At 45.8% G+C, this 25,804-nt stretch overlaps 2 protein-coding genes across 4 annotated transcripts; both read left to right on the forward strand.

Annotated features, from left to right (window-relative positions):
- Positions 1–1,006: 1,006 nt before the first annotated feature.
- Positions 1,007–16,487, forward strand: SLC34A1 (solute carrier family 34 member 1). 3 transcript variants are annotated; one of them, XM_048492175.1, is made up of 13 exons: positions 1,007–1,060; positions 1,520–1,628; positions 2,343–2,537; positions 5,031–5,159; positions 7,738–7,881; positions 8,156–8,267; positions 8,634–8,829; positions 9,689–9,784; positions 12,720–12,819; positions 12,997–13,164; positions 13,317–13,433; positions 14,168–14,292; positions 14,598–16,487. In XM_048492175.1, exons 2-13 carry the CDS (start codon positions 1,526–1,528, stop codon positions 15,144–15,146), a joined length of 2,034 nt encoding a protein of 677 aa, XP_048348132.1. In that variant the 5' UTR covers positions 1,007–1,060; positions 1,520–1,525; the 3' UTR covers positions 15,147–16,487. The 3 variants fall into 3 exon arrangements, with proteins under 3 accessions (XP_048348132.1, XP_048348133.1, XP_048348134.1); XM_048492176.1 differs by having other exon boundaries at positions 1,014–1,092; XM_048492177.1 differs by lacking the exon at positions 2,343–2,537 and having other exon boundaries at positions 1,014–1,092.
- Positions 16,488–22,300: 5,813 nt separating this feature from the next.
- On the forward strand, positions 22,301–24,245 carry LOC125427671 (alpha-2Da adrenergic receptor-like). Its single transcript, XM_048487221.1, has one exon. The coding sequence runs from the start codon at positions 22,797–22,799 to the stop codon at positions 24,006–24,008; it is 1,212 nt and encodes a 403-aa protein (XP_048343178.1). The 5' UTR covers positions 22,301–22,796; the 3' UTR covers positions 24,009–24,245.
- The last annotated feature ends 1,559 nt before the right edge of the window (positions 24,246–25,804 follow it).

A 25,804-nucleotide genomic window follows, 5' to 3' on the forward strand; every position in this document is an offset into this window, starting at 1 on the left:
TTTTCTGTGGAAAATGGGTCCAAATGGCTCTTTGGATGTGAAAGGTTGCTGACCCCTGAGGGAGAAGAATGATGTAATGTGTCAGGCAAACCCTGTTGTTATCAAACCCTTGAATTAAGATTGGCATCCATCTTACCCTTGCTCTGCCCAATGAGGCTAGGCTGAAATGATATCAAGATTATGACTGGTAGGCCACTGTAACTGATCCAGCAAAAATGTCCCCACCCCCCGCAACTGACTATAAGCTGGCCTGGTATCAGCTGCATCTGTTTAATCAGGTTGCTATTAAATAAGGTGATCCAATAAAAAAGTTCCTATTTTGGAGCAGATGGGAATGATACTTACTTTACTAAGCAGCTACAAGTATTAGTAGGCACATAACGCAAAAGGTAGGCCATGGTGGTCCTTGTAGACGAATGACTTCTTGTTCATGGCAATGCATCCCTTAGTTGCATTTCAAAGGTAAATGAGATACTTCAGTTAGATTCTTTAAAAATCCAGCCAAGAAGTCATTAGTATTACCTGAAGTGAGAGAATTCTTCTACAGATAAAGAATATGATTTTCCTTGAGAAGTAACAGTGAGGTCCAGAGGCACAGGGAGTAACAGAGAGACACAGTGGGTGTCCCTTTTCAGATCTGAATACGTAGAGAGTATCCACGGGGTCAAGAACAAATTTGTGACCTGGGCAATTGCTATCCTGTACTTAGTCTGAACAAGTGGGCTATGGTTCATGAAAAGATATGCTGGGAATAAAATTTTACTAGCTGTACAGATGCAACAAGATTCCTATTTATTTCAGCCTATATCAGTGTCTTTCCAACATAGCACAAGCCATCTTACCTCACAACAGAAGGTGATGCAGAGGTTAGCAATTAACTAAAAGAATTTCTGGATAGGAGGGGAATGTGGAAAAGTTGCATGGCATAATATGAGACTCCTTAGACTTTGCTCCTATCAGCAGTATAAAGGACACATTGTACTTCACCAACCAGACAGCCTAGTGAGGCACTAGTGTGTGCACCCTTGAGATATTGCTCTGAGTGACTTACCTGCAGCAGGTAAGAAAACCAGCAGGAACCAAGAACCCCAGGTAACACTGGGGAGACCAAACAACTTGCATGCAGGGCAGATTCAGCTGGCATTGATTTGGCAACTGACTTTAGACCAATGGGTTCTTGGCCTTCAGATGGGATGAAGTCCACATTAATTTATGGAATGAAGGATGGTCAGCACAATGCAAAGCAAGCCCCCTGCCATATGAGACTGCATTCATCTAACCTTTTGGTTATCAGAAGAGACCAGAGGGGAAGTCTCAGATTGGGATTCCACTCTGTTACTCAGGTGTAGCCTTGGAGATAATACAGATCCAACCTGAAATGATAGCTACTTAATCCACAGTAATCTTTGAGCCTGGAAAATCTATTGCTCTTTGTGGGTGGAGCAGCACAGACTTCTGCTTAATCAAGAGGGTTAGTTCAGGTGCCATGTTTATGATCTATGTCTGTTCAAATTGGCAGGCAATAATGCTACCTTATGGAAGAGAAAGTCCACTTCAGTGCCGCCGACCTGCAGGGAGAGGAAGAGACTTAGGTGCACCACCTTACACCTTCTGTCCCAGCCCTCAAGGTACTTAGAACAGGGATCCATTAATTTTTTTTACAGTGTCTAAGGATTTGAAGCATTTCACCATACTGATCTGATTATCTATCCCTTCTGTCCTTCACTTTGCATTCTTTGTACCTTTCCTCTTGCCCTTGAGTGTGTGTTTATTTTTGGTACAGTTTGAACTTTAAGACAATATGGCTCTGGCCACAGATTCTTCTGCATGTTTATTATTTTATTTTTTATTTATTTCTTAAATTTATATACCGCCCGATCCCCGAAGGGGATTGTGGAGCTTCTGCTGGCTACTCTCCCCACCCCCACCCCCGTGATATAGTGATGAAGCAGAAGGGTCCTAGAAGTAAGCCACAGTGGGTACAAGAGGTACAGCACCACAATGATAATGGTTAAAAATGGTGCTAGGAATTGCTTGCATCATTGGCATTATATTTTCCTAGGTTTTTTTGCAACCTTTTGTTTTCTCCCATGTGGGGTCTGGATGATAGCCTGCTATTGGTGATACTGGACTTTCATAGTTTGCTACAGACTAGAGATGATTAACAGCCTTCCATACTGGGATAATGGTGGTCATGGAAATTCAGTTTGGATCTCATTTCTGTGTAAGGGTCAAGAGAACCCTAAGGGAAGCTACTAGGTTTTTTCCCCTTTGAAGTCACAGCAGGGGATGTCTGAGAGTCAAGGGATATTGGTGAATAATCAGCACCTCTTTCTCTATAGCCCTCCAGAAGCATTCTGCCCCTCGACCATATCTGTTCCCCACAGTCAATACTGTGAGTCATCCTGACCTTGACTGCTTATGCCCAGCAACTCCTGGGCATTTGACTGAAAACACAGAAAAGTATGAATTGGACAGCTGTTCTTCAAAACCATGGGAGAACTCCCACACAGGCTTGGACAAGATGCAGAAACAAGGTAATTTAGATTATTTAGCTCAAAATTAGCTAAACCTCAGTCATCTGATGTAGAGACAATGACTGCCTTTCAGACACAACATTCATTACAACTTTTTAATGAAGACAGCTTTGGAGAAGACAGAGAACAGAAAAAGTGCAATTACAACCAAAGTCCATCAAAGTCAATTGGCTTAAATGGTGTGACTCTGCGTAAGGCTGCACCAGAAGTGATGTATCCTTCTCCTTGCCAGCTTCTCTGTCCCATCCAAAGCTTGGAAATGTGTATATCTTCCCTGGGGAAAAGCACCATTCCCACATCCCGCAGCAGGGGAGAATATGAGTCTTTCTAGTCTTTGGTAGTCATCCAAATCCACCCTGAGAGTGAAAAAAATTCTTCACCCAGAAAGTGAAGATTGCCCTGGCCCTCCTTTCATTTTGTATCTTGCTGAGCAGCCTTCTGCCTTGTTGTACTGTGCTGATCCTAGCTAAGAGGAGTTATTGGTTTAAACTGTGTTGTAAACTTCCTTTTTGGGCAGAAAGACAAGAAATAATGCCAGGCTACAGAAATCCTTACTTATATGGCTCGTTTGTTCACTCCCTGGCAGCATGGGACTTGACCAACTCATTTACTCTTCAGCTTCTCTTCTGCTGATGACGAGGGTTTCTAAGAATGTATTTCAGTCTACCAGTTGCAAGGGGGACTCAAAATGGGTTGAACTGGCATCTGATCCAAACAAATCAGAGAAACAGTTCACACACAGTTCCCTCTAAATTTGAGATGATTGGAACTGGACCCGAGTCAGGGAAATTTTTTCTCAGCTGGCATATGATCATGTTGCCAATTATTAATACACACGCAACATTTTTGTTTTATATTAAATTTTATTGTGGTCAATTTGACCTACTTTGGAACTGCTCAGCATTTTCTTGGTGACTATTCTCCTTCTAAGGCAGTAATCCTATATACACTTAATTGTGACTAAGTTTTAATGACGCCAGTAGAACATGCATCAGATCAGGCTGCACAAGGAAAAACGTTGGCTTGTTAAATATTCATCAGCAACCAATGAACAACATTATCTGAATCAAGTTCATTCAGATTTCCACATAACCTACACAATGGGCCCAATTTTTTAAAGACTAAAATTCACCATCAACCCCCAGATAAGAATATTCCCATCTATCCTGCTCCCCTTTTATCTTCACAGCCACCTGCAAGGCCAGTAAAGCAGGCCAGCAGGGCAAGACAGGCTGACATGAAGTCACCCAGAGCAGAGAGAGGATTTGAACCTGGGCCCTCCCCAGCACCTGAAAAAGTAAAAGCAATAGTCAGAAGGCCTGAACAGTCTTGCATGCAAAGCCATAAATGGAACTGGTCTTGAATCAGTAATGATGCCCTATTTTTTAGCATTTAAACACTGAGGCTGTATAATACCAACAACTATACACAATCTGCTTCCAGTTGATAAATACTGAGAGAGAGCACTTCCCACAGGGAAGTCTCTTCTAAGAGTAGCAACTGAGGCAAAATCATGTAAAGTAGCTCAAAATTGTGCTGGCCTTCTGTCTCACACTGTCTTGGGTTAGAGTTAAGGTGCTTGAATTGAGTCAGAATGTACTTCCTGGGCTTTATTCTCATTCACCCATGCTGATTGCGTGGGTGCTGTAGGACTGCTGTACCCAGTTCTGTCCATTTCCCTGCTGTGAAGCATTAGGCATTTATAGAAAGATGATTGGCAGGTTCTTTATAGTTACTAAGCAACCTAAGCTGGAATTGAAGTGATGTGGGTTTGTTTTTAGAACTGGCACGCCAGCCTGATGAAATGACACCTCCCCTCCCCTCCCCTCCCCTCCATCTCTCTCTCTCTCTCTCTCTCTCTCTCTCTCTCCCTCTCTCTCTCTCTCTCTCTCTCTCTCTCTCTCACACACACACACACACACACCCCTCCCGTCTTGTTGCAGAAAGGACTTTTCAAACATGGGATGCTGGGCATAAACTGACTCTAGTGCTTTTAACTCTTTCCTTTTGCCCCCTACCTCTACTTCTGTGACAGGCATAGTTCACCATGGCCTTTTACATGACCCTAAACAAGCCAGTGTGGTTAATGGTTAAGATCAGCGGACTCTAATATGGAGAATCAGGTTTGATTCCCCACTCCTCTGCCTGAGCGGTGGATTCTAATCTGGTGTACCAGGTTTGTTTCCCCATTCCTCCACATGAAGCTTGCTGGTGGCCTTGGGCCAATCACTGTTGTTTCAGAACTCTCTCAGCCCAGGCATGGCAGCTCTGAAACCCTATGGGGTTGCCATAAGTGAACTGTGACTTGATAGTACTTTCCACCACCAAACAGTCCCTACACAGATTCACTAGAAAGTTCTCCCTGCAGAAAGAAGAAAATAAAGTATGAGATAAGAAGCTGTTGCATATTTGGGAGAGAGGGGAAATAACCGTGGCTTGTTTAAGATAACACTGATGCACATCTGGTGTTTAATGTGTGTAATTCCTTTGCAGCACTTGGCACATGTGCAAGAACCAAATCCATCCTCACGAACCTTCTTAAGGTACCCCTGATGTTTGGCTTTTTGTACCTGTTTGTGTGCTCCCTCGATGTGCTGAGCTCTGCCTTCCAGCTGGCAGGAGGTGAGGGTTGTGATGCATTTCTTTTGGCTTCCTTGTTCTGTAGGGACGCTGGGAGGATACTCTCATTTCTTCCACTTTCTGTCATACACTGAAACTGGAGTGGATCCTGATAGGTTCAAGCGCTGTTATGAAAAAGTCCCAAGTCAATCGCAGTGAGACTCCTGAGCATCTTTCCAAAACAAACCTTTTTATTTATGAGCAGTATAGAGAACTCTTTCAAATAGTACACGTTTTCAAGTGTTTCTGGTTTGCTTTGTCCTGCCACTTCAACATTGAATTATTCTGTAAAAGGGAATATAATATGATTGCTAGTAGTGCAAGAACATTTTACGTAGCAGAAGAACATTTTGCTTTGCATAGGACCCCCTACCTGTCAATTCTATACAGAAATCAGCTGTCTTATCATGTTCCTTGCTTTTTCTTGCAGGCTGATTCCAGTATGTTTTCAGCTAGGAATCACATCATCCTTAATCTTGAGAATTATTCTTCTTTGTTACATCTCCTATCAAGCCTTCCTACATTTCACCTTTCTATCCCAGTTCCTTCTTCTTGATGCCTTCTAGATTTCAAGAAAAAATTGTCCTTGTGTATGTTCTAGAATTTGGCACAGAACTGGTACTTCTTCAGTTTTAGCATGAATTAGGGCTGCCAGTTTTGGGGTAGGAGAGTCCTGGATATTTGGGGGTGGAGGCTAGGGAAAGCAGGGTTTGGGAAAGGGAAAGACCTAGGGATTCCAGCCGCCAGGTGAGACTTAGGGATCCCTTGAAATTACAACTCATCTTCAGATTACAAAGATAGGTTCCTCTGAGGAAAATGAATACTTTGCATTGTACCCCACTGAAGTCCCTGTTTGCCCCAGGTTCCATCCCCAAATCTCCATGAGTTTCCCAACCTGGATCTGGCAACCCTCTACCCCCAATCTCCCACTGGCAGTGGCGTATCTGGGGGGTGGGGGGATCAATTGATTCAGGCTGCATCCACCTGGGTCACATGGGGGTGCATTTTGACCCCCTCCCCTGCAGCCACCCCATGGCTGAACTCTCTGCCCCACCCCAGCCATACTCCTCTGCTGCCCCTCCCCACCAAACTTCCACCATCACCCAAAAAAGCCTCTCTGGGGTGAGCTCTCAGCCCCCTTGCCTTCTGGTAAGCTGGGGAGGAAGCTGGAAGGGAGACCACTTGATTGATTGCTCGCAGTGTGGGGAGGGGGGTTGTGGTGGTATGCTATTGCCCACCAGTGCAGGACCCCAGCAGGGTATAAGGCCATGGAGTCCATCTTCCAAAGTAGCCATGAAGAAACCAAATGTGCTAAATGCTCAGATGCCAAAAATGAGGCCTTCAATGATCACATGTCTGCAGAGCTCCCTACATAAACCCTTCCCATCTATACTGCTGTATCACCCATACTTGTAATTCTCCCTTGTTCTCAATCACTATAGTCCTTGGCACTTTGAGAGTGGTTTATCTTGCTTTCCTCAGAAAAAAAGATTAAGCCTGTTGATCAGGCTTTCAGAATTTCAATACCATTAGTGTGTGTGTGTGTGTGGGGGGGGCACATTAACCACCCACCAAACTATTCTTCATATGAAGATATACTTCTTTCTGTTGTTGCACTATGTTATTCCTTTGAAGTGCAGGCATGCCATAAGTGGCCCCTTGTGCTGCTGGTAAGGCTGGGCCTGGGGGGAGAAGGGAGGCCATAGCAAGGAAGGAAGCGCAGGGGCAACTCTAGCAGTCAACAGACTGCATCACTGCACATGAAAAACAGATCCAAAACACCAAGCATATCAAGCTGCCTGAGAGCAACAGCTTGAGGCCCAAATGTTCCCTTTGCGGGAGATATACTCTCCCGATCTTTTCTTTCGAACTGAAGACCAGAACTGAAGATCAGAAGTTGCAACCAGGAGTGGAGCAGCAGTGATCGCATGGGACTGCTTAACCCTCTCCCTTCCTTCCATGGTGCTGTCCACAGTCACAAGCTCCCTTCTACTGTCTCATCTCAGGAAGGGTTGCCAACTCTGCACTGGGAAATTCCTGAAAATGTGGGGTGGGTGGAGTTTGCGGAGGGAAGGGATCTCAGCTGTGATGTGATATGATATAGCCCACCCTCCAAAGCTCCCATTTTCTCAGGGGGAACTAATCACTAATCACTGTCAGTTTTCAATATTGAGTATTCAAAACTTCGAAAATACCTTACCTAAAAAACAAAACAAAAATGTCACCCTGCCCAAATCAACAGAGTTCCCAAAACAGAATTGGCAACCCTGTTTAACCCTTCCATGCCAGTTTCATGATCTCAGGTGCCCCCCAGGGCTGCTTTTAGCCCTTCTTAAGGAAATATTGACTGGCAGCACTTCTCAGGGGAGAGGTCTTTCGAAGCCCTGCTGCTTGAATTGTCAATTGAAAAGGCTGTGAAATGAAAGGCAAAGAAATGGATGTGGGATTTGACCTGGATGAAGTACATTCATGGAATTCTGTGAACTTTCTTTGTAAGCAAGCGTGGATTTATCTTGACCTTTGGAAAAGTTATATGCACAGGCTTTGAAGTTTGCTCACTAGCAATGTGCCTCTTTTCCAGGCAAAGTAGCAGGGGACATTTTCAAGGACAATGCCATCCTCTCCAACCCAGTGGCAGGGCTTGTAGTAGGAATCCTCGTCACTGTCCTGGTTCAGAGCTCCAGCACTTCCACCTCCATCATTGTCAGCATGGTCTCCTCAGGATGTAAGTGGGGTTGAAAGTACAAAAGACAGGATTTTTCTGGGTTCCTTCCCACTGTCTTCCAGTCTGATTCCTATATGTCTGCTGACATCTCTGGATGCCATGGGCATCTGTCCTTCTCCTAACAACACTGGGATTTTTTTGTCTTGAAAAGACAAGACACCTTGATAAGAAGACACCTTTGTGTTTAATTGGGTGCAACCAGAGTGTCCATTGGGAATGGAAGTGGATTGGGGAGGAAGGAGACATGGACATTCTTTGTCCTTTACTTCCCTAGTGTTGGAGGTACATTCAGCCATCCCCATCATCATGGGCTCCAACATTGGTACCTCAGTCACCAGCACTATTGTGGCACTCATGCAGGCTGGTGATCGAAGTGAATTTAAGAGGTGAGTATTAGAGTATGCATGGAGGGGCCAGGAACTGAGGAAGTAAAAACAGAGGTTTTTTGCTGTGGGGGGGGGGGGGGGGCGTGGAATCGACAGGAAACTAGCATTACTAAGTGCAAATCAGGACAATGTAACACTTAAAGATTACAAGATAGGTCCAGCAGGTAAATGTATTATGAGTTGGAGTAGTAAAAAACATGTGTATTTTAACGGGATTGTTTGGTACATTGGAGTGTCAAGCAAGAAAGGCTGAGGGACAAAGGGCAAGATTTGTCAAGGAGGGAATAACTATGTGGTATAATGTTTTTTTCTATCCTGTATCTCCCTATGCATCATACCAACAATGGCTTCTCTGCTGGCTGGCAGAGCCTTTGCAGGAGCAACCATCCATGATTGCTTCAACTGGCTGTCCGTGCTGGTTTTGCTGCCTCTTGAAGTGGTTAGTGGCTACCTGTACCACATCACCAAGATTGCTGTGACAACCCTCAACTTCCACACTGGACAGGATGCCCCAGAGCTGCTGAAGGTCATCACAGAGCCCTTCACCCGCCTTATTATTCAGGTCTGTGTTCCTGGCAAGTCAGGGATGGCCTCTGAAGTCTCCTTGTGATTGGCAGTGTTTCCATCCTCCCTTCCACCTCTCAGTCCTCACTTCCTGGGGAGCCTCAGGATTCTAGCCCCTGTCTAAAGTCAACTGGCAATCAATTGGGATCAGCTGAAACCCCATTTCCAGTGCATTTCAAGCTGTGGCCAGTTCTGTGGACATAGATGAAGAGCTGATATCCAGGAGGCAATTCAGTCAGGCAAATAAGAAAGGAGGTTGGAAGCCAAGGGCTTCGAGAAAAAGCCAAGACAACATCTTGGTGATGAAAATTTAATTTGCTTCACATCATCAACAGAATGTTAAAGACTCAGCTGGTGACCCAAACATGTTTGCAGTCGGCTCCCAGCCAATCAGAGGACCAATACAGATCCAATGAGGGCCCAGGAGATCCTGCAATAACAGTGAAAGGGTAGAAAAGTTCTTGGTTTCCCAGGCTTCACTCTCATCTGAATGTTTGGAGCCTTTGTCAGCAGATTGAAATTTTGGCCCCACAAGGCCAAACTCCCAGTAGTGAGCCTTATCCAGCAGCTTTCCTGAATACATCAACATGCTAACTACACTTTGTGTTTGGAGGGAATGAGATTCTCACAACATGCTAGTTATTTTATGCTCTTTAAGTGTGAAAGGCAGATGTTACAGGCAAATCCCTTAGAATATAGCCTAAACTCCCGAACAATATAATCATTGTAGGTTTGCTTCTTTCAGGAATTTGATATCCCTGAAACTCTAGATTGGAGCTTCTTTCTCCTACACCCCCGGCAAGACTCTTTAGGCCCTTCCAGCATGTTTTCATGACCTTTTCCTTTTTTCCCAATAGCTGGATAAGTCAGTAATCACAGGCATCGCTGTAGGGGATGACAGCTTGAAGAACAAGAGTCTGATCCGTGTGTGGTGTGAAGCACCAACCTCGCAGGTGAGAGTTCTGTCAGAGAATACTTTGGGCATGGATGGACATGGAGGGATGTGTTTCAGAATGTGTACATGGTGTGACAAATTGTTTCAAATCAGTGGCTCAGCACCAAACCACAAGGAACAGGAATGGGTTCAGAGGACATCTTGGTGGGTGGCATTTGGACAGTGGACAGTTAGTGTGCGCTCAAGGCTAGAAAAACAGGATTGTACAGCTTTCCAGTGATATTTCAGCAACATTGTCAGAATGTGGGAAAGAACAGTTTTTCTCATGGGGCCAAAATCCTCATCTAAGCTCCTTGCCTTCCCTCAGTTAATGTCATGGTCAGCCCCTGTTTGATCCTATGTCTCCTGTCTCTTGCCCAGGACGTGGGAACCTTTCTCTTCATTCCCCCTTTGCTGCTGTGCTTATGTTTTTCCACTTTGTTTCTCAGGCGATTCCTTATCAGCTCATTAGGCACCTGCTGTTGTAACTCTATCAGTAGTGTGGAATGTAGGTTGTTTTGACCCCGGGGAGGTGGGGAATTTCTTCGTCCTTGGACCATGGGACTGGAGGAGTGCCATCCCCCCTAGGGAACTGGTAGTCAGGGGTAGGGTGATGTAATGTGGAAGATGATGTGGGGTTTAATGGTGGCGACATTGCTGGTCATGCTTAGTTCTGGCAATAGAAGTCTAAATGCTTATTCCTGATGCTGTTTCATAATAAAGAATTCAACTGAATACGAAGTCTTGTTATTGAACAGTTGGCACAGCTCCACCTTTAATGGACCAGAATAAAGCTAGGATCACCAGTTTGAATACTTGTATTTCAACCAAAGAGCTATATTCATACACTGTAGCATTTGACCAATGTGGCTGAACTCTTGTAGGATGGATAGAACTTCAGCATGTTTAAACAATGTTTATACACCTGGGAAAAGGAAACTGCAAAGATTCAGCTATAAAGAGAATATATCCTAGTGCAATGCATGAAGAAGAAGAGTTTGGATTTATATTCCCCCCTTTCTCTCCTGTAGGAGACTCAAAGGGGCTTACAATCTCCTTGCCCTTCCCCCCTCACAACAAACACCCTGTGAGGTGGGTGGGGCTGAGAGAGCTCCAAGAAGCTGTGACTAGCCCAAGGTCACCCAGCTGGCATGTGTGGGAGTGAATTCCCCAGATTAAAGGATGATTTACATGGCATAATCATGTGACAACATTTCTGCGTTTGCTACAACTTCAAATTTTTACACAATCCTTCTAAATGTTTTTTTAAAAAACCTCCCCACTCATAGAATACTAACAGAAAAGGAAAAGTCTAGTTTAGCACTCCTAGCTTTTAATGGGTCTTTGAGAGGATAATTTTTTTTACTCTTCTCTCTGTTCTCTTCTTTTGTGGTAGTAGCAGCCAGAGAGAGTGTGTGTGTGTAGAGGGGAAGGGGACAGGGAAAATGTCAGCTCTAGTGTTGAGGCTCCCCCATATGATGAGATCTGTGCCTTTAAGGCTGCTGGTGGGCGGCATTAAGAGAACCAGAAGGACCAGAGCCCATTTGAGGGTTCAGCAAGAAGTTGGGGGTGCGTGCAAACACAGAAACACAAGGAGAGCCCTCTGCAAGTTAAGCATTCCATGGGCCATTCTCTGTAGTACAATCCCAGAAGGAATCTCTATCAAGTGATTTTGCTGAACATACAACTCAGATCTAAGATTTCAGCATATAAGATAAAACCTCTTCAGTTACCATGGTAGAAGTAGAAATCCATACTTTACTACATATTTAGTAAAGTTTCCAGCTGGCCAGGAAAAAATGTCCTGTCCCTTTGATAGCATTTTAAAATATGGAAAAGGACAAATGAAGCTGTTATTGTCATGGAGCTAAATAACATGACTGGATAATCCTGCAAATCAAACTGATACTAAAGAAACAACTGAAAGGATCAATTTTAAAGCTAGCAACCCTAGTTCAAGTGTGTTCTGTGATTACAAAGCAAAGCTGTTTTTCAAATAATAAACAAGATCTGGATTCTTGGACAACAAAGCTAGTGAATTAATAAAGATGAGATGCATTTTCAATGACATATGTTATTTGTTAAGTTAACCTGAAGGTTTCCAGAGTAATAATAACCTCTCTAACATAGTGATCAGGTAGATAAATTTTGCTGAACCTGTGAGTGCTTTGGAATTTTTAGAACAAGTAGTGGGTGTCAAAACAAATTGGCCAACATAGGGTAGTGAGACAAATCACAAAATTGTTGCCATGGGGCTAGACCCACTCACAAAGTGCTGGGAGGGTCCAAGCCAAGCGTCCTTCTCTGGTGGAAATAGATGTTTTTGAACAGGTAGTTCCTGCAGACACAAAGATGACACCTCCTGAGCATTTCTGAACTACCTCCTGCCAACATGAGGAAGAGACGCTTTGTCAAAGAAGCCAGTGGTTGCCAGGAAATACATGGGCAGGCAACATGTCACCATGCTGGGGATAGGTACTCAAATGTAATTAGGTCCCTAGATTAGGATTATGATGATAGGGAAGGGTCTAAAGATGGCGATCATGCATTGCTCATTGTAGGAGGTGTATACTAGAAACCATGAACTAATTAATGCTTAAAGGTCAGTGATCCATTAGGTCAAGAAAGAGATTGTGTAGATGGTTTAACAATCTTTTATGGGGAGGACTTTGAAGTAAGAGAAAACATTTGATGCTGGAAGAACATTTGATGCTGGAATTCGCATATTAGAAGACATTATTTCATCAGGAAGAAACAAGTCAGAATAAAGAAGCAGAATATTTTATGGGACGAAATGATCAAAATGTCTTCATTATAGACAAAGACACTAAAATATTAATAGCACAGTCATAGGACCTTTTCCATCCTCACCTGTGTCAACAAAGCATCTACTGAAGCTCATGAATTAAGGCTCCTGATGTCTTTCTCTGCCCTGCCCTGCCCTTTCTTTATAGATTTCTACAGGAACTAAAGGAAGATTCTTGAATTGCAGCTCCCTTGCCCCAGGCAGTGTGGAAAGTGCTAGGAACCTCAGCAATGCCTTGCAACATAAATGTAAGAATTGTCAACCTTTGGGCGACAGGGCCCTGACAACCCTGGAAGCTATAAATGTGCTGTGATGGCAATAAGAAGTATTTACAAGTCAGGAAGGGCAAGATTTCAAGCATAAAGAACTAGATTGGTTCCAGTGTACTCTCTGCACCTTGCGTTGACCAATGCTCCTTCACCCAGGCAATCATCTGTTTGTGGACTCCTCTCTGCCAGACTTAGCTGTGGGCCTCATGTTGCTGGCTGGCTCTCTGATTGTGCTGTGCACCTGCCTGATAATGCTGGTCAAACTGCTCAACTCTGTGCTCAAAGGCCAGGTGGCCAGAGCTATCCAGAAGGTCATCAATACAGGTGGGTTAACTGCAGCCAGGGCAGCTGACCTTCTCAGGCATCCCGCCTTCCTTAAAGGCAACAGGTGGGTTGTCAGAGCAGAGTATGTGCTTGCAGCTTGGGCCTCAGTTGTGTCCCCCTGTTCTTTCTGACATTGGTATTGGTGTGGGCAGATCTGCCATCCCCTTTCAGTTGGGTCACTGGTTACTTCGCCATGCTTGTTGGTGCTGGAATGACCTTCGTTGTACAGAGCAGCTCGGTCTTCACATCAGCAATCACTCCACTCATTGGTAAGTCAACATGCCATCACTTTCTTTTCTTGGGGGCCCAAATACACTAGAGAGAGCCTATTGGGATGGCTAGCAAGGCCAGGGGAGGAAAAAATTGCATTTGTGTGCATCTAACAGAAAATTGAGCAGTCTCACATTTTATAGCTACATCAGAAGGGAGAGACAAGCAGCCTATAGTATATAATGTATATTGTTCCAACTTTTTCTGTTCAACTGGGTACTGAGAAGTCAAGATTTGTGGACATTTTTTTAACATTGGGCATATAGAAGATCAGCACTTGAAAAGATCATATGACATAAAGATTTGCATTAATATTTGGTTAAATAAGAAATGTTATTGTATTGTCGAAGGCTTTCACGGCCGGATTCAACTGGTTATTGTGGCCTTTCTGGGCTGTGTGGCCGTGGTCTGGTAGATCTTGTTCCTAATCTTTAGAGGTATATCACAGAGGGAAGTCTGTTACACACACTGACACACCTCTGAAGATGCTAGCCACAGATGCAGCGAAATGTTAGGAACAAGATCTACCAGACCACGGCCACACAGCCCGGAAAACCCACAACCAAGAAATGTTATTGTTGCTGGTGAAATACAGTGTCAGTATCCCTCAATCTTTCAGTTAGAAAATGTTGTTAGTAATAATAGCTCATATTAGAATGGATGCAGTGTTGTAGATGTGCATTGTAGGGAACAAATGTTCTGTTATGCTTATTGGTTTTCTCTCTCTGGGCAGGCCTTGGGGTGATTAGCTTAGAGCGTGCTTATCCACTTACCCTGGGTTCCAACATCGGGACTACAACTACTGCTATCCTAGCTGCTTTGACAAGTCCTGGAGACAAATTGGCCAGTGCTTTCCAGGTGAGTAAAAGTTTACTCCCCACTCTTCTGAACTGGAGTTAGCCTCAAGGGTAATCTGTCCACAGCTAATGGTATTTTTTTTGTTACTACTACCAACTAATCTTGGTTTGGCATAACTTTAACTTGCTTAGGAAAGTCCAGACTGATATAAGGACTACAGGTTTGAGCTGAGGGGCACTAAAAGAACCAAGGGAAAAGGGAACGATGCTATTTTACATGACTTACTCTCTTATTTTGCTGCCCCGTCAGTTGCCCAAGGTTGCCTCCAAGATGGTTTACTGATATGGTTTTCTTTCTTTCCTCAGATTGCTCTCTGCCATTTCTTCTTCAACATTTCTGGAATCTTGCTGTGGTACCCTTTGCCTTGCACCCGCCTGCCAATTCGGATGGCTAGGGCACTAGGAGAGTGCACAGCCAAATACCGCTGGTTTGCTGTCTTTTACCTGATCCTCTGCTTCCTACTGTTGCCATGTCTGGTTTTTGGGCTCTCCATGGCAGGGTGGCAGATCCTGGTATGTGTGGGCGCTCCTTTCCTTAGCCTTCTGTCCTTCTTGGCCTTTGTCAATGTCATGCAATCACGAAACCCTGGTCGGCTGCCAAGCTGGCTTCGGACTTGGGAGTTCCTGCCATACTGGGTACGCTCTCTGCAACCCCTGGATGCCATCATCGCCAGAGCCACGTTGTGCTGTGCTGACTCAAGCAACCCAGAAGAATGCAGAGATGTGTCTTCTTGCATCAAGACCACAGCAGGCCTGCACAACCCTGCAATCACCTTCTTGGAGGAATTGTCTCTATCCCCGGGGCCCTCACCCAAGCTAAATTCATTGCAAATGCAAAGGGCTACTCATTTGTAACCTATGATGGAGCATGGCTCCCTCTCTTCCCTGCAAGCAGCACTGCTTAGTGGAAAAGCTGTCATAGGATCAAGCTTTGAGAACATGAAGGTGCAATTGCTATGGCAAAGAATTTTGGGGCTGAGTGCTGTGAGACTGCAGCTTTATCAATGCCATTTGGGATTCATGTGTGTGCATCTTCTTTACAGGCATTGTGGGTGTATCTAGACTATCTGCCATTGTGCGTATGGGATGTTTGTATGCCTTGTGATTATGCACATAACTGCCATAGTGTATATGTATGTTTGCATCCATGAATGCATGTAAAGCTGAAATTCAGCCATTGCAGTTTTGTTTGTGCCTCTCATGTATGAGGGTGTATGTATATAGTGCATTGGATATAATGCCCAAGGTGAATCTTGGAATGCCTGTGCTCCAAATATTCCATGTGGTAGAGGCATTATCTGGTCATTGCTGGGGATTTTCCTACATAGCATTTTACAGGATGCAGGACATAGATGCCATATTAGACACAGTTGGGTAGTGGTGCTTGGAGAGCATTCTTCACCTTCTTAACTGACCCAATATAGTATTAATAGCCTCTTGCCTACCTCTTGCCTTTTGTAAGGAATATCTCAGCACCTGGCATGGTAGTTCCTTGTCAGCACTTGAAACAATGCTTCAGTGATTTTTTTAAATGGTAAAAATGACTAAGTAATCTCTGGATGACTCTACTTTCACAGATCTATTGCTCTCATTCTGACCTCTTTCAAGACAGGCTATAAATGTTGCATAAGATCAGAATGGGAGCTCAAAAGTCTTAAGTAAGTTCTTGAGAAAGAGGTATATTAAAGGATGAATCTGTATCACACAGCAGCCACAGATGTCAGTAGGTTAAATTCCAATATGGATACATGACCTGGGTCCAAATACTCAGGACCAGTACAGGCTGTAATCTTTCCACTGATTTGACCCCATACATGTATTCTAAGTCACAGTAATGACTTTACAGCCTGTGCTGCACCTCCTTATTACTAGGACTCCCCCCCCCCCCCCGTCACAGAGACCTGTATCCAGTTAGAAAATCTCAACTGTATTCCGGTTATTACACGTTACATCTTTACAAAATATGCTGCCCATCCACAGAAATTGTAGAAAATGTTTATGTGACAAAAGATCTCTTTTGTCATGTGACTCCTTAATTTCAGACAATTTTCATTTGTTCAAATGTAAATCCACATTGTAAAGATTTTGATGTTTATCATATATAAAACTTGTCCCTACCCTACCTTGTTTAAAGAACAGCTGAGCTATTACAATGCAGATTAACAGCCAACAGGCTAATTAAAACCTTTGTTCATAAAAAGGAAGCCATTTCCTGGTGTATTTTTGGTACTGTGTATGAAAGGCCATTTTAAATCCTAATGAGGTGATTTTTAGAAATCTCAGGAGGGCCCAGGACTTGCAGCGCAACAGTGAGGTGTGGGGATGCAGCCATTTTGCTGATCAAAATGGTGCTGGAGGAGGGAGGAGCAAGAGCATCTCATCCCACCACACTCCTGGCTCAGTCATGACCATGCCCTTGTGGTAGGCTGACCAGCCGTCCCACTTTTGGTGGGACCATCACGCCTTTAGACAATTTGTCCCGCGTCCCGCGCGTTGTGCAAATTGTCCTGATTTTTGGGAGGCTGCTGCACTGCCTTCTGGGGCGCAAGGCAGTGCGGCAGCCTCCCGTGTGCCCGGCCGCAGGAGCGCATGGCCTTCTGGGGCTTGCAGTTTGCCACTCTGTCACAGGGCACTTCTGTGACTGCGCACGCTCACGCGGCCGCTTCCCCTGTCCCGGATCACAAAGGTGACCATCTGGTCACCTTACCTTGTGGTATTTTTTAAAATTACCTCATTAGGCTTTGAGATGGCAGAGTCTACAGATCAGGTCCAGGAATGCCAACACGTCTAGTTTGGCCCTTATTTTTAAACATGAAAAATAGGAAAGAACCTGGCAAACAGATAGATTCCCTGTTCAAGCAAAAAATCTGGATTGTTATTAAGAGTACAATTTAAAAATTCCTTTAGAAAAATGTATAACTCGGGCGGGAAAAATAAAACATTTCCTGTTTTCTGCACAGCTAGCAGGAAACATTTTGACAATATCTTAGGGGAAAAGAAATGCTAGTTAGCGTTTTAGATTTAAAACCTTTTGAGGCTGGAAGAGTGAGTGTTCAAAATGTTTTTGGCTAAAAGCTGTGCAGAACTCCTGCCCAAAATGTTTTATATTCCAGCCTTGAAACATTTTATTTGTGTTGTGCAGAATGGACCAGCTTAATTTAGAATGACTCAATTTTTTAAAACTTTTGGCATGACTTTTTAACTTTTGGCATCATTTAAAAAAACTTTTTAGTATTTGACAGGAAATGCTTTGATGCAATAAGGCATGGGTTCCAATGTCCCCTCTCTAAACACAAACACATGATGTTCTACTCTGAAATCAGTGGACTTTCCCCAGTCACATAGAATTGCAAGGATTCCTTTATTCTCTGCAGCCTTTCCTTAACAATTTGGGACAGCAGTCAAGTACTTCAAGAGTACAATTTTACTGTTGTAGTATTTCATCACCCAGAGTGGGTTTCCAAATCAAAATTTCAAAAACAATTTCAAAAACAAGAAAAGTTCTGGAGTGATATCATTTATTCTGTATTGGAGCCATGAACCTGCAGTGTTATTGAATGAACAACTTTTATATCATAATACCTCTGTTCATCGGAATTCTGTGCTGTTAGCATATACGGAACCGTGAAATTCAGGTAATCAGTTAAGTGGGCTGAAAACATTAATTGGATCAATTCATTAACTACCAGTTCTAACTTGGGATTTTAATTGGGAACAGAATTGAAGCATTTGTGACTCTTGTTAACAGAAACTAATATTAAACATCCCCCAAATGTTGGCTGTTTTGAGCAAAAAAGGCTACTGAATGGTTAAAAACAAGACAATAAATCAGCTAAATCTATATCATTATAAAGACAATTAAACTACAGTCTTGAATCCTGAATGCACTATAGTAGAAAGATGCCATTAAATCTTTTCACCATGGTTCCTCACCTTTATTGATCCTACAGGAGTTGGCTGTCAGGGAGAGTTGGGAAAAATCTACCAGCCAGTGTCTGGCATCAGGTGAAATATGGGGGGCAGGGGTACAAGGGACGCTAGTGCCACGCACATCATGATGTCCCTTCCAGGAGAAACTGGAAGTGGAGTCATGTCACTCTAGGAATCAGAAATTCGAGTCCTAGAGTGGTGTGATGCCATTTCTGGATTTTTCCTGGAAGTGACTTCTCACTGTGCACAAAGGCAGCAATTTTTAAAAAATCTTTGCCATTTGATGAAAAAAAGTTGGCTTTTATACCCCACTTTTCGTTATCCTTAAGGAGCCCCAAAACAGCTTTTCCTCACCTTGTGAGGTAGATAGGGTTAAGAGAGTGCTGAGAGAACTATGACTAGCTCAAGGTTACACAGCAGGCTTCATGTGGAAGAGTGGGGAATCAAATCTGGTTCTCCAGATTAGAGTTCGCCTCTCTTAACTAGTGTGCTGGACTGGCTCTTGAGGCCAGCAGCTTGAATGAAGAGAGGGTTATTAGTAGGAGGTTTACCACCAGTGGTGGGATCCAAAAATTTTAGTAACAGGTTCCCATCGTGGTGGGATTCAAACTGTGGCGTAGTGCCAATGGGGCTGGGCGGGGCACGACGGGGGCGTGGCCGGGCATTCCGGGGGCAGGGCATTCCTGGGCGGGGCTGTGGCAAGGACTCAGCTGCTCCGCCGGTCCTTGGGCGGGAAACGAATGCATGCAGGCGCAAGCTGCCACGCACGCCGGTACACCTCCTGCTAGACTGCTTCAAGTTCTGCACACTACTGCTGAGAGGAGGGCGTAACTAAGGCAAAAATCACATGGCAACATCACCAATTAGTAACCCCCTCTCAGCACACACAAATAATTAGTAACCTACTCCCGGGAACCTGTGAGAACCTGCTGGATCCCACCTCTGTCCCCCATAGTGGGGCAGCTGGCAACTCTGAGGAAGAACTATAAAAAATGGCTGCCTTGGAAGCAGGACCATTCACAAAATGTTAGGAAGTCCCAAATCAAGTGTCCTCCTACAAAAGGCAGCTGCTTCTGAATGCCTGCTTCCTGCAGATGCAAAGTTGATTCCTGCTGGACTCTTTGGAAACACTGTGTGCTCCGATAAGGTAGGGAAAAACCTAGTATTAACCCTTTAGTTTGAGAAGATGAGATGTTTGTTTGTTTCCAATAAAAGGGAGGGTTGGCTCCTAGAATGGCCATAGGAAGAGTTTGCCATGCCCATGGCCATAAGAAACTATTCGTGGTCAAGTTATAGAATGGGGGCAAAACCAAGACATAACTGCTCGTGACAAAAACCCCATGCTTTTATTATCAGCTGGTACAGAGCTCCCCAAAGCTCCCCTTTCTTCTGTTCTGTTTAAAACTCTTTAGATTTTATCCCCAAGACTCAAGAAGCAAGCAGGTAGCAGGACATACAAAAATAGATGCCATGGCATCTGTAGGTGCCATATTTGGAATCATTGGTGTAGTTGATTACAGTGTGAAAAAGTCTAATAGATCCCCCCATTCACACATAAACACTACCAGATCTGAGATTGCCCTGGGTTGTTAGCAGTTGGCTACCATTAAAAAAATGCACTGCATTTGAGTCTTTATTCAGCTCACCCAGCTGCACTCCCAGCATAAGATGAATAACATGCCCACATGTGTGAACCAGATCTGTCCAAAACTTTCTCCACTTATCTTACACTGGCTTTCTAGTGCACTTGTTCTTACTTTAGTAGTCAATAAAGACTGGAGAGAGCTCAGGGGCCTCCAACAGGTAGACTATGTGCTGCCAGTAACTTACTGGCTTGCTCAAAGCATTTTAGAAACGTTTTAATTCATAGGATTTTTCTCATTACTACTTCATTTTCGGTGCTGTTCCTATATGCCAGGACAAGGGTTGCCAGCTGCCTGAAGAAGAAGAAAAATGTCTTTTCAGTTTGACAGAAGATTGATGGGATGTTATTGGAGCGATGTTATTTTCTTCCATGAAAATCTTCAGCAGCTCATTTCTGCATACAAAGCCTCTATTAAAGGGACAGACATTTTTCTCCAGTTCTGCTGGTAACCTTATCCAGGGCAGAATTAAACCTGTTAAGATGTCAGCATTGGTGGGGAGAGAGAATCACTTGGGATATTTACCTTTACTCAGATGTAGCTGGGTACCCCTGAGTTTGAAAATAGCGCTTGTGTTTTGACATGTGTAGTTACATCATTTTGACTAGTCCCAAAAATAACTATCCATTAATAAACTGATTTTTAAAATAAGGGAACTATAAACAACCAGATCCATGGATATTCAATGGTAATTGGTGGCCCAGAAATAACCAGCTTGTACTGAAGCAGGATGTTTCATATTTAAACATTCCCAAACCAATTAGCCTCTATCCGTCATCTCATTTATACTCGCTCAGAAGAGACTGTGCGCAGCCACATACCAGAGAAACCTACAAGAAAAAGCAGTAGGTTTAATAGATGATTAACATTTTCAGATGATTAACTTCCCCAGCAGATGAGGCAGCTGCGTAGTATTATTTGTTTGTGGCTCTGTGCCTTACAACACTGTATTCCAACCTCACATCAGATACAGGATCGTTAATTGCTTGTGGAGCTGTTCTGGGAGAATCAATATTTAATGCCAAATATGAATAATTCTGTGGGATCTCCTCCCTTTGCATTGCTAATGTGCACTCTAGACGTGAATATGGAATGGTTGCTATAAGTGGCTCACAAGCAGTTCCTTAAACCTGGCCTTTAAAAAAAAGTTAACCACCCACGCTCGCCGTACTCTTGCGAGTAGGTGAGCTGTATTTTAAGCATTAATCACTGGAGGGGGTGGGTGAGTGGGGCGAACGCGAGTGCTTGGAACAGAGGCCGGCCACCCTAGATGGAGTTGGCCACTAGGTGGCAATGCTGAGCTGTATAAAGCGCAGCGATGAGGCGACGGAGACGGTGCTGGCGGACTGTGCCCTCCCAGGAGACACCGGAGGGGCCTCCAGCCCGGGCAGCAAAAAGGCAGACTTGTAATGAGCCTGTCGCCACTTCAGAATGCAAGCCAGACATTTCCAGTCCAGATGCCACTGAATTTGAGCTAGCCCTTGCCAGGCCCAGGCCGCTCTTAAAAGTGCTAACCAGAAACAGATGATGAATTAATAAAGCTGCGACACTACTCCTGTGCATGTACAGAGTTATTCCCTTCAGCAGTGAGTGAGCCCAGCAATACATCGGAGGCGGGGGTGCGGAATTCTAAACCCAAAAACATGATGTCTTCGTAAACTTCAGCCCCCGACCCTTTTGGCAGCCCGTGCTTCGTATTGCCTAAGCAGAGTCAAAAAGCCTCCTAGGAAAGTGCAGGATAAACATTTTTTTAAAAAAATATCAGAGCAGCAATACAATAGATTGCAACACCCCACTTCCCAGGAGCTCGGGGGGGGGGGTGCGGGGGGGGATGCTTGCTTCCCCCCTGCTGTAGTTCAGCTTCGACCGGCCCTACCTCGGCTCATCCAGGGAATCCGAAAGACCCCCCCCCCCCCGAGCTCCCTCAAAAGTCCACTTGCAGCAGTAGAATCATTTCATCCTTTTGGTGCAGCGGGGGCGATGCTGTGCGAAGGCATAGACACTGTCGACCCCTCTCCCCACCCATCAGGGCAATCGAGAAAGATGCTGTCTTTTTAAAAATCAAGCGACACTTCCATTCTCTTCCCACCGAAAACTTTTCTTGGCCGGAGTTTTCCCTTCCATTGTCGCCCCGCTGCCCTCCCAGCGGGCTAAGATCCCCCGAAGATTTCCTTGGAAGGAAGTCCCGTCGAAAGCTGGGGCAGTGCCTTGCCTGCCCAGCCAGTTGGCCCAGCCCTTCCCCTGGGTGTGGGCGGCTGCCAGGTGCTCTGGGCAAGGGTGAGCGGGGCTGAGGGCTTGTTACTGTTGGCAGCAAGCAGCCTCTCCCACCAGTCGGAGCTGGCTGGCCGCCGCAGCCCAACCAGACGCCGCCGCCGCCGCCGCCCACCCCTCCTTTCCCTCCCGAAGGGCTCTGCTCGGAGACCGAAGCTAGGAGAAGCTCAGAGCTGGGGCAGCTCCGACGGGCTCCAGTCTTCTGCAAGGAGAGGAAGGCCTCAGCCGAGGAAGAAAGGACTCTCCTCTCCCACCCACAAGGTTGCCATCCAGGCAACTCCGAAGAGAGACAAAGGTTGGGAGGGGGCTGCGCCCAGAGGGAAGTGGGCACCTTCGCCAGTCCCTGCCTGGGATGCCAGATTTGTCTTGGATGGTGGTGTCTGTGGTCAGAGGAACCTTCCTGGAATCCACTATGGCGCTCCAAGGCCCACCATGCCGCCTCGGACCCAAGGAGTCTCAGCTTCTGCTTTAACATCTGGCACACAACACTGGGATTGTGCCCCAACCCAGGATGGGGCCTTGTGAGGAAGGCTGTTGGCACCACACTCACTTGGACTCATGACTGTGCCGCTAGAAGTGCCCTGGAAGTGGGCGTGGGCAACCAGGGAGCCTGGGAGCGGCACTGAGGCACTTTGGGGCACCCCCATGGCCTGGTCGGGGGATGCATGGGATGGAGCCCCTCTGCAACGCTTCCACCAACTGGAGCTGCCAGGCGACCCCTAGAGTCCCTTACTCACCTCTGTCCACCGCACTCATTCTGCTGGCGGTGCTGACTGTGGCACTTGTGACGCTGATGGGGAATGTGCTGGTAGTGCTGGCTGTGTACACCAGCCGTGCTCTTCGGGCCCCACAGAACCTCTTCCTGGTGTCGCTGGCTGCAGCTGACATCCTCGTAGCCACCCTCATCATCCCCTTCTCCCTGGTCAACGAGCTCATGGGCTACTGGTGCTTTGGCCCCCTTTGGTGCAGCCTCTACCTGTCACTGGATGTGCTGTTCTGCACCGCCTCCATCATGCACCTGTGTGCCATCAGCCTGGATCGATACTGGGCTGTGACCAGGGCTGCCCGCTACAACCTCAAAAGGAGCCCCCGGAGGGTGAAGTGCACGATCGGGGTTGTGTGGGCCATCGCCGCCTTCGTGTCCTTGCCTCCGCTGTTCAAGTCGACATCTCAGGCCTGGAAGTGCCAGCTGCACGATGACACCTGGTACGTTCTGGCTTCTTGCACCGCCTCCTTCTATGCCCCTTGCCTCATCATGGTTGCAGTCTACTGCCGGATCTATCACGTGGCCAAGCACAGGAACTCGATAGTCCTAGCTGCCAGACGTGCCTCTCACCCCACCCTCATCACTGCCGTCAAGTGTGCCACTTTCCAAGCCAACACCCAGCAGCCCCCCGGAGAAGTGCAGAGTCCCGATCTGGAGCAAGGCCAGCTCTCTCTCAACCTGCCCAGCTTGCCCCGGCCCTCTCGGCAATGGTGGGCAGAAGAAGCCAGCAATAGCGGTGCCAGACCTCAAAAGACCCAGAGGCTTTCCTGGTCAATTCCCTCCAGCCGGAAGCACCGCAGAAGCAGGGACTTTTCCATCTCCAGTAACCGACTGATTCAATTGAGAGAGCGCAGGTTCACCTTTGTCCTGGCTGTCATCATTGGGGCTTTTGTGCTCTGCTGGTTCCCATTCTTTTTCATGTACAGCCTTGAATCCGTGTTCGGGGAAGACTGCTGCATCTCCAGGACTCTCTTCAAATTCTTCTTCTGGATTGGTTACTGCAACAGCAGCCTCAACCCCATCATCTACACTGTCTTCAATCGGGACTTCCGTCGGGCCTTCCAGCACCTTCTGTCTCGTGCCTGCCAACTTTCATGTCGAAAATGAGGGTTCTTCTTTAGGGCTGGAGGCTGAAAAGAGCTCTTGGGCCTGAGTCTGAAATGTCATCCTAAGGTTGCAGTGAAGGTAACTTGAGGCGGAGGAACAGTTTGGCTGTAAGTGTGCTGAAGAACTTCCAGTGAAGGATACACATGCCAAAAATAACAGGCTTGGGATGCTTGACCAGGATATGGAGGACTGATAGGCTTGGTCATAGCATAGTGCCAAGTTTGTATTCCTGCCTGCCTCTGGAACATGAACTGTTTTCCTTCTCCTAGTCTCAAAGGAGTCGAGGGAGAATGGGGCGGGGGGGGGGGGGGGGGAGATGCTGTTCACATTTTGAGGAGTGCCTTAGAATGGTGAGTTCTAATATTTGGGGCTGAACTTGACATTCCTGGCCATTGCTGCAGTAAAGTAAGCAGGCAAACATTCTGATGGTCACCTGTTTGAATTTGGATTACAAGTCCTTATCAACGACAGAGTTCAATATACTCTTAGATTGGGTAGTTTACTTTCAGTTTCTAGTCGATGGAAACTCTGTCATGTTTCCTTGTCACTACTTCTGGGTGTGCGAATGAGTGAGCAAACGGGTTTCCCGGCAGCTGCCTCTCTGTGTCACCTCTTGTGTCCCACTTGGTGTGGTGAGCAGTCGGCAGAGCATGGAGAAGTCGCTCCCGCTGGCCCGCAGCTCATCCTGGGTGCTGTGAGTTGGGCCACTTGGAAGGACTGCAAACACGCCTTTCTGTTTGGGCTCTTTTTTGCAAGTCTCTGTTTGATCTTTCTCCTCCCAGCCAAACTTTTTTCAAGGGAGGAGGATTGTCTGGATCTTTCCCTGGAAAGCAGCTTCTCAGAGTCCTTTTTTTTTGTTACCCCTTGCTGGGGCTTGGGACAGTGGCGCAGCAGCGGGGGGTGGGGGTGGCAGGAGGAGTTTGGCAGGGGAGTTTGGCGGGAGCTGGGAACCACTTTGTGGCAGTACGTCACTGCCACTAATTGTACTTTCTAGTCAAAGGCTCTTGTTTACGTGTTTTCAATTTTCTAAACACCTTGAGAAAAGTTATATGTACAAAAATATAATTCTGTTGTTCTGCTCTTCCAACTTTAAGGTTGCCAGCTCTGGGTTGGGAAATACCTGGAGATTTTGGAGGTGGAACCTGAGGAGGGCAGGGTTTGGGTAGGGGAGAGACTTCACTGGGGCAAAATTGCCACAAAGTCACTTTCCAAAGTTGCCACCCACCCCCTACCCCCCGGTTAACTGATCTCTGTCGCCTGGAGATCAGTTGTAATCCCTCCAACCACCCCCTGGAGGTTGGCATCCAGATCCAACCTTCATCCTACAAGTTTTGCCAAAGAAGCAACTTTGTGATTGGATAATTCAATATGTGAACCAAGTTTACACTGTCAATAAGGGTAAATGTTGACAGCTAAGAACTTTGTGCCAACCCCACGTGCATACATACCCACCAAGAGTCCACATTTTAAATTCCTCAGACATTACAAGTGATAGAAAACAACCAGTGCTAACTCACATGCAGTGACACACTCTTTCCAGAGGCTAGAAACCAAAGCAGAGCAACTTAAGAGAGGGGTTGAATTGGGCAGGTATCCACGGAGACAGGTTCTATTATGAATCTGCCCCAGTTCCAGGAGGCTAATAGAGATCAACTAGTGCCTGGCTATTGTCTGCTCAGCTTACACCCTCCCCCATGGAGACTTGGTGGCATTTTGCCACAAAGGCTTTCATTAGCCCTTTGTAGTGTAGTCCATCTGACAAAGCAGGTCTCTTTGCAGGGTACCAAACTGGTGTC

The sequence above is a fragment of the Sphaerodactylus townsendi genome, linkage group LG03, assembly GCF_021028975.2.
Source record: "Sphaerodactylus townsendi isolate TG3544 linkage group LG03, MPM_Stown_v2.3, whole genome shotgun sequence".
NCBI lineage: Eukaryota > Metazoa > Chordata > Lepidosauria > Squamata > Sphaerodactylidae > Sphaerodactylus > Sphaerodactylus townsendi.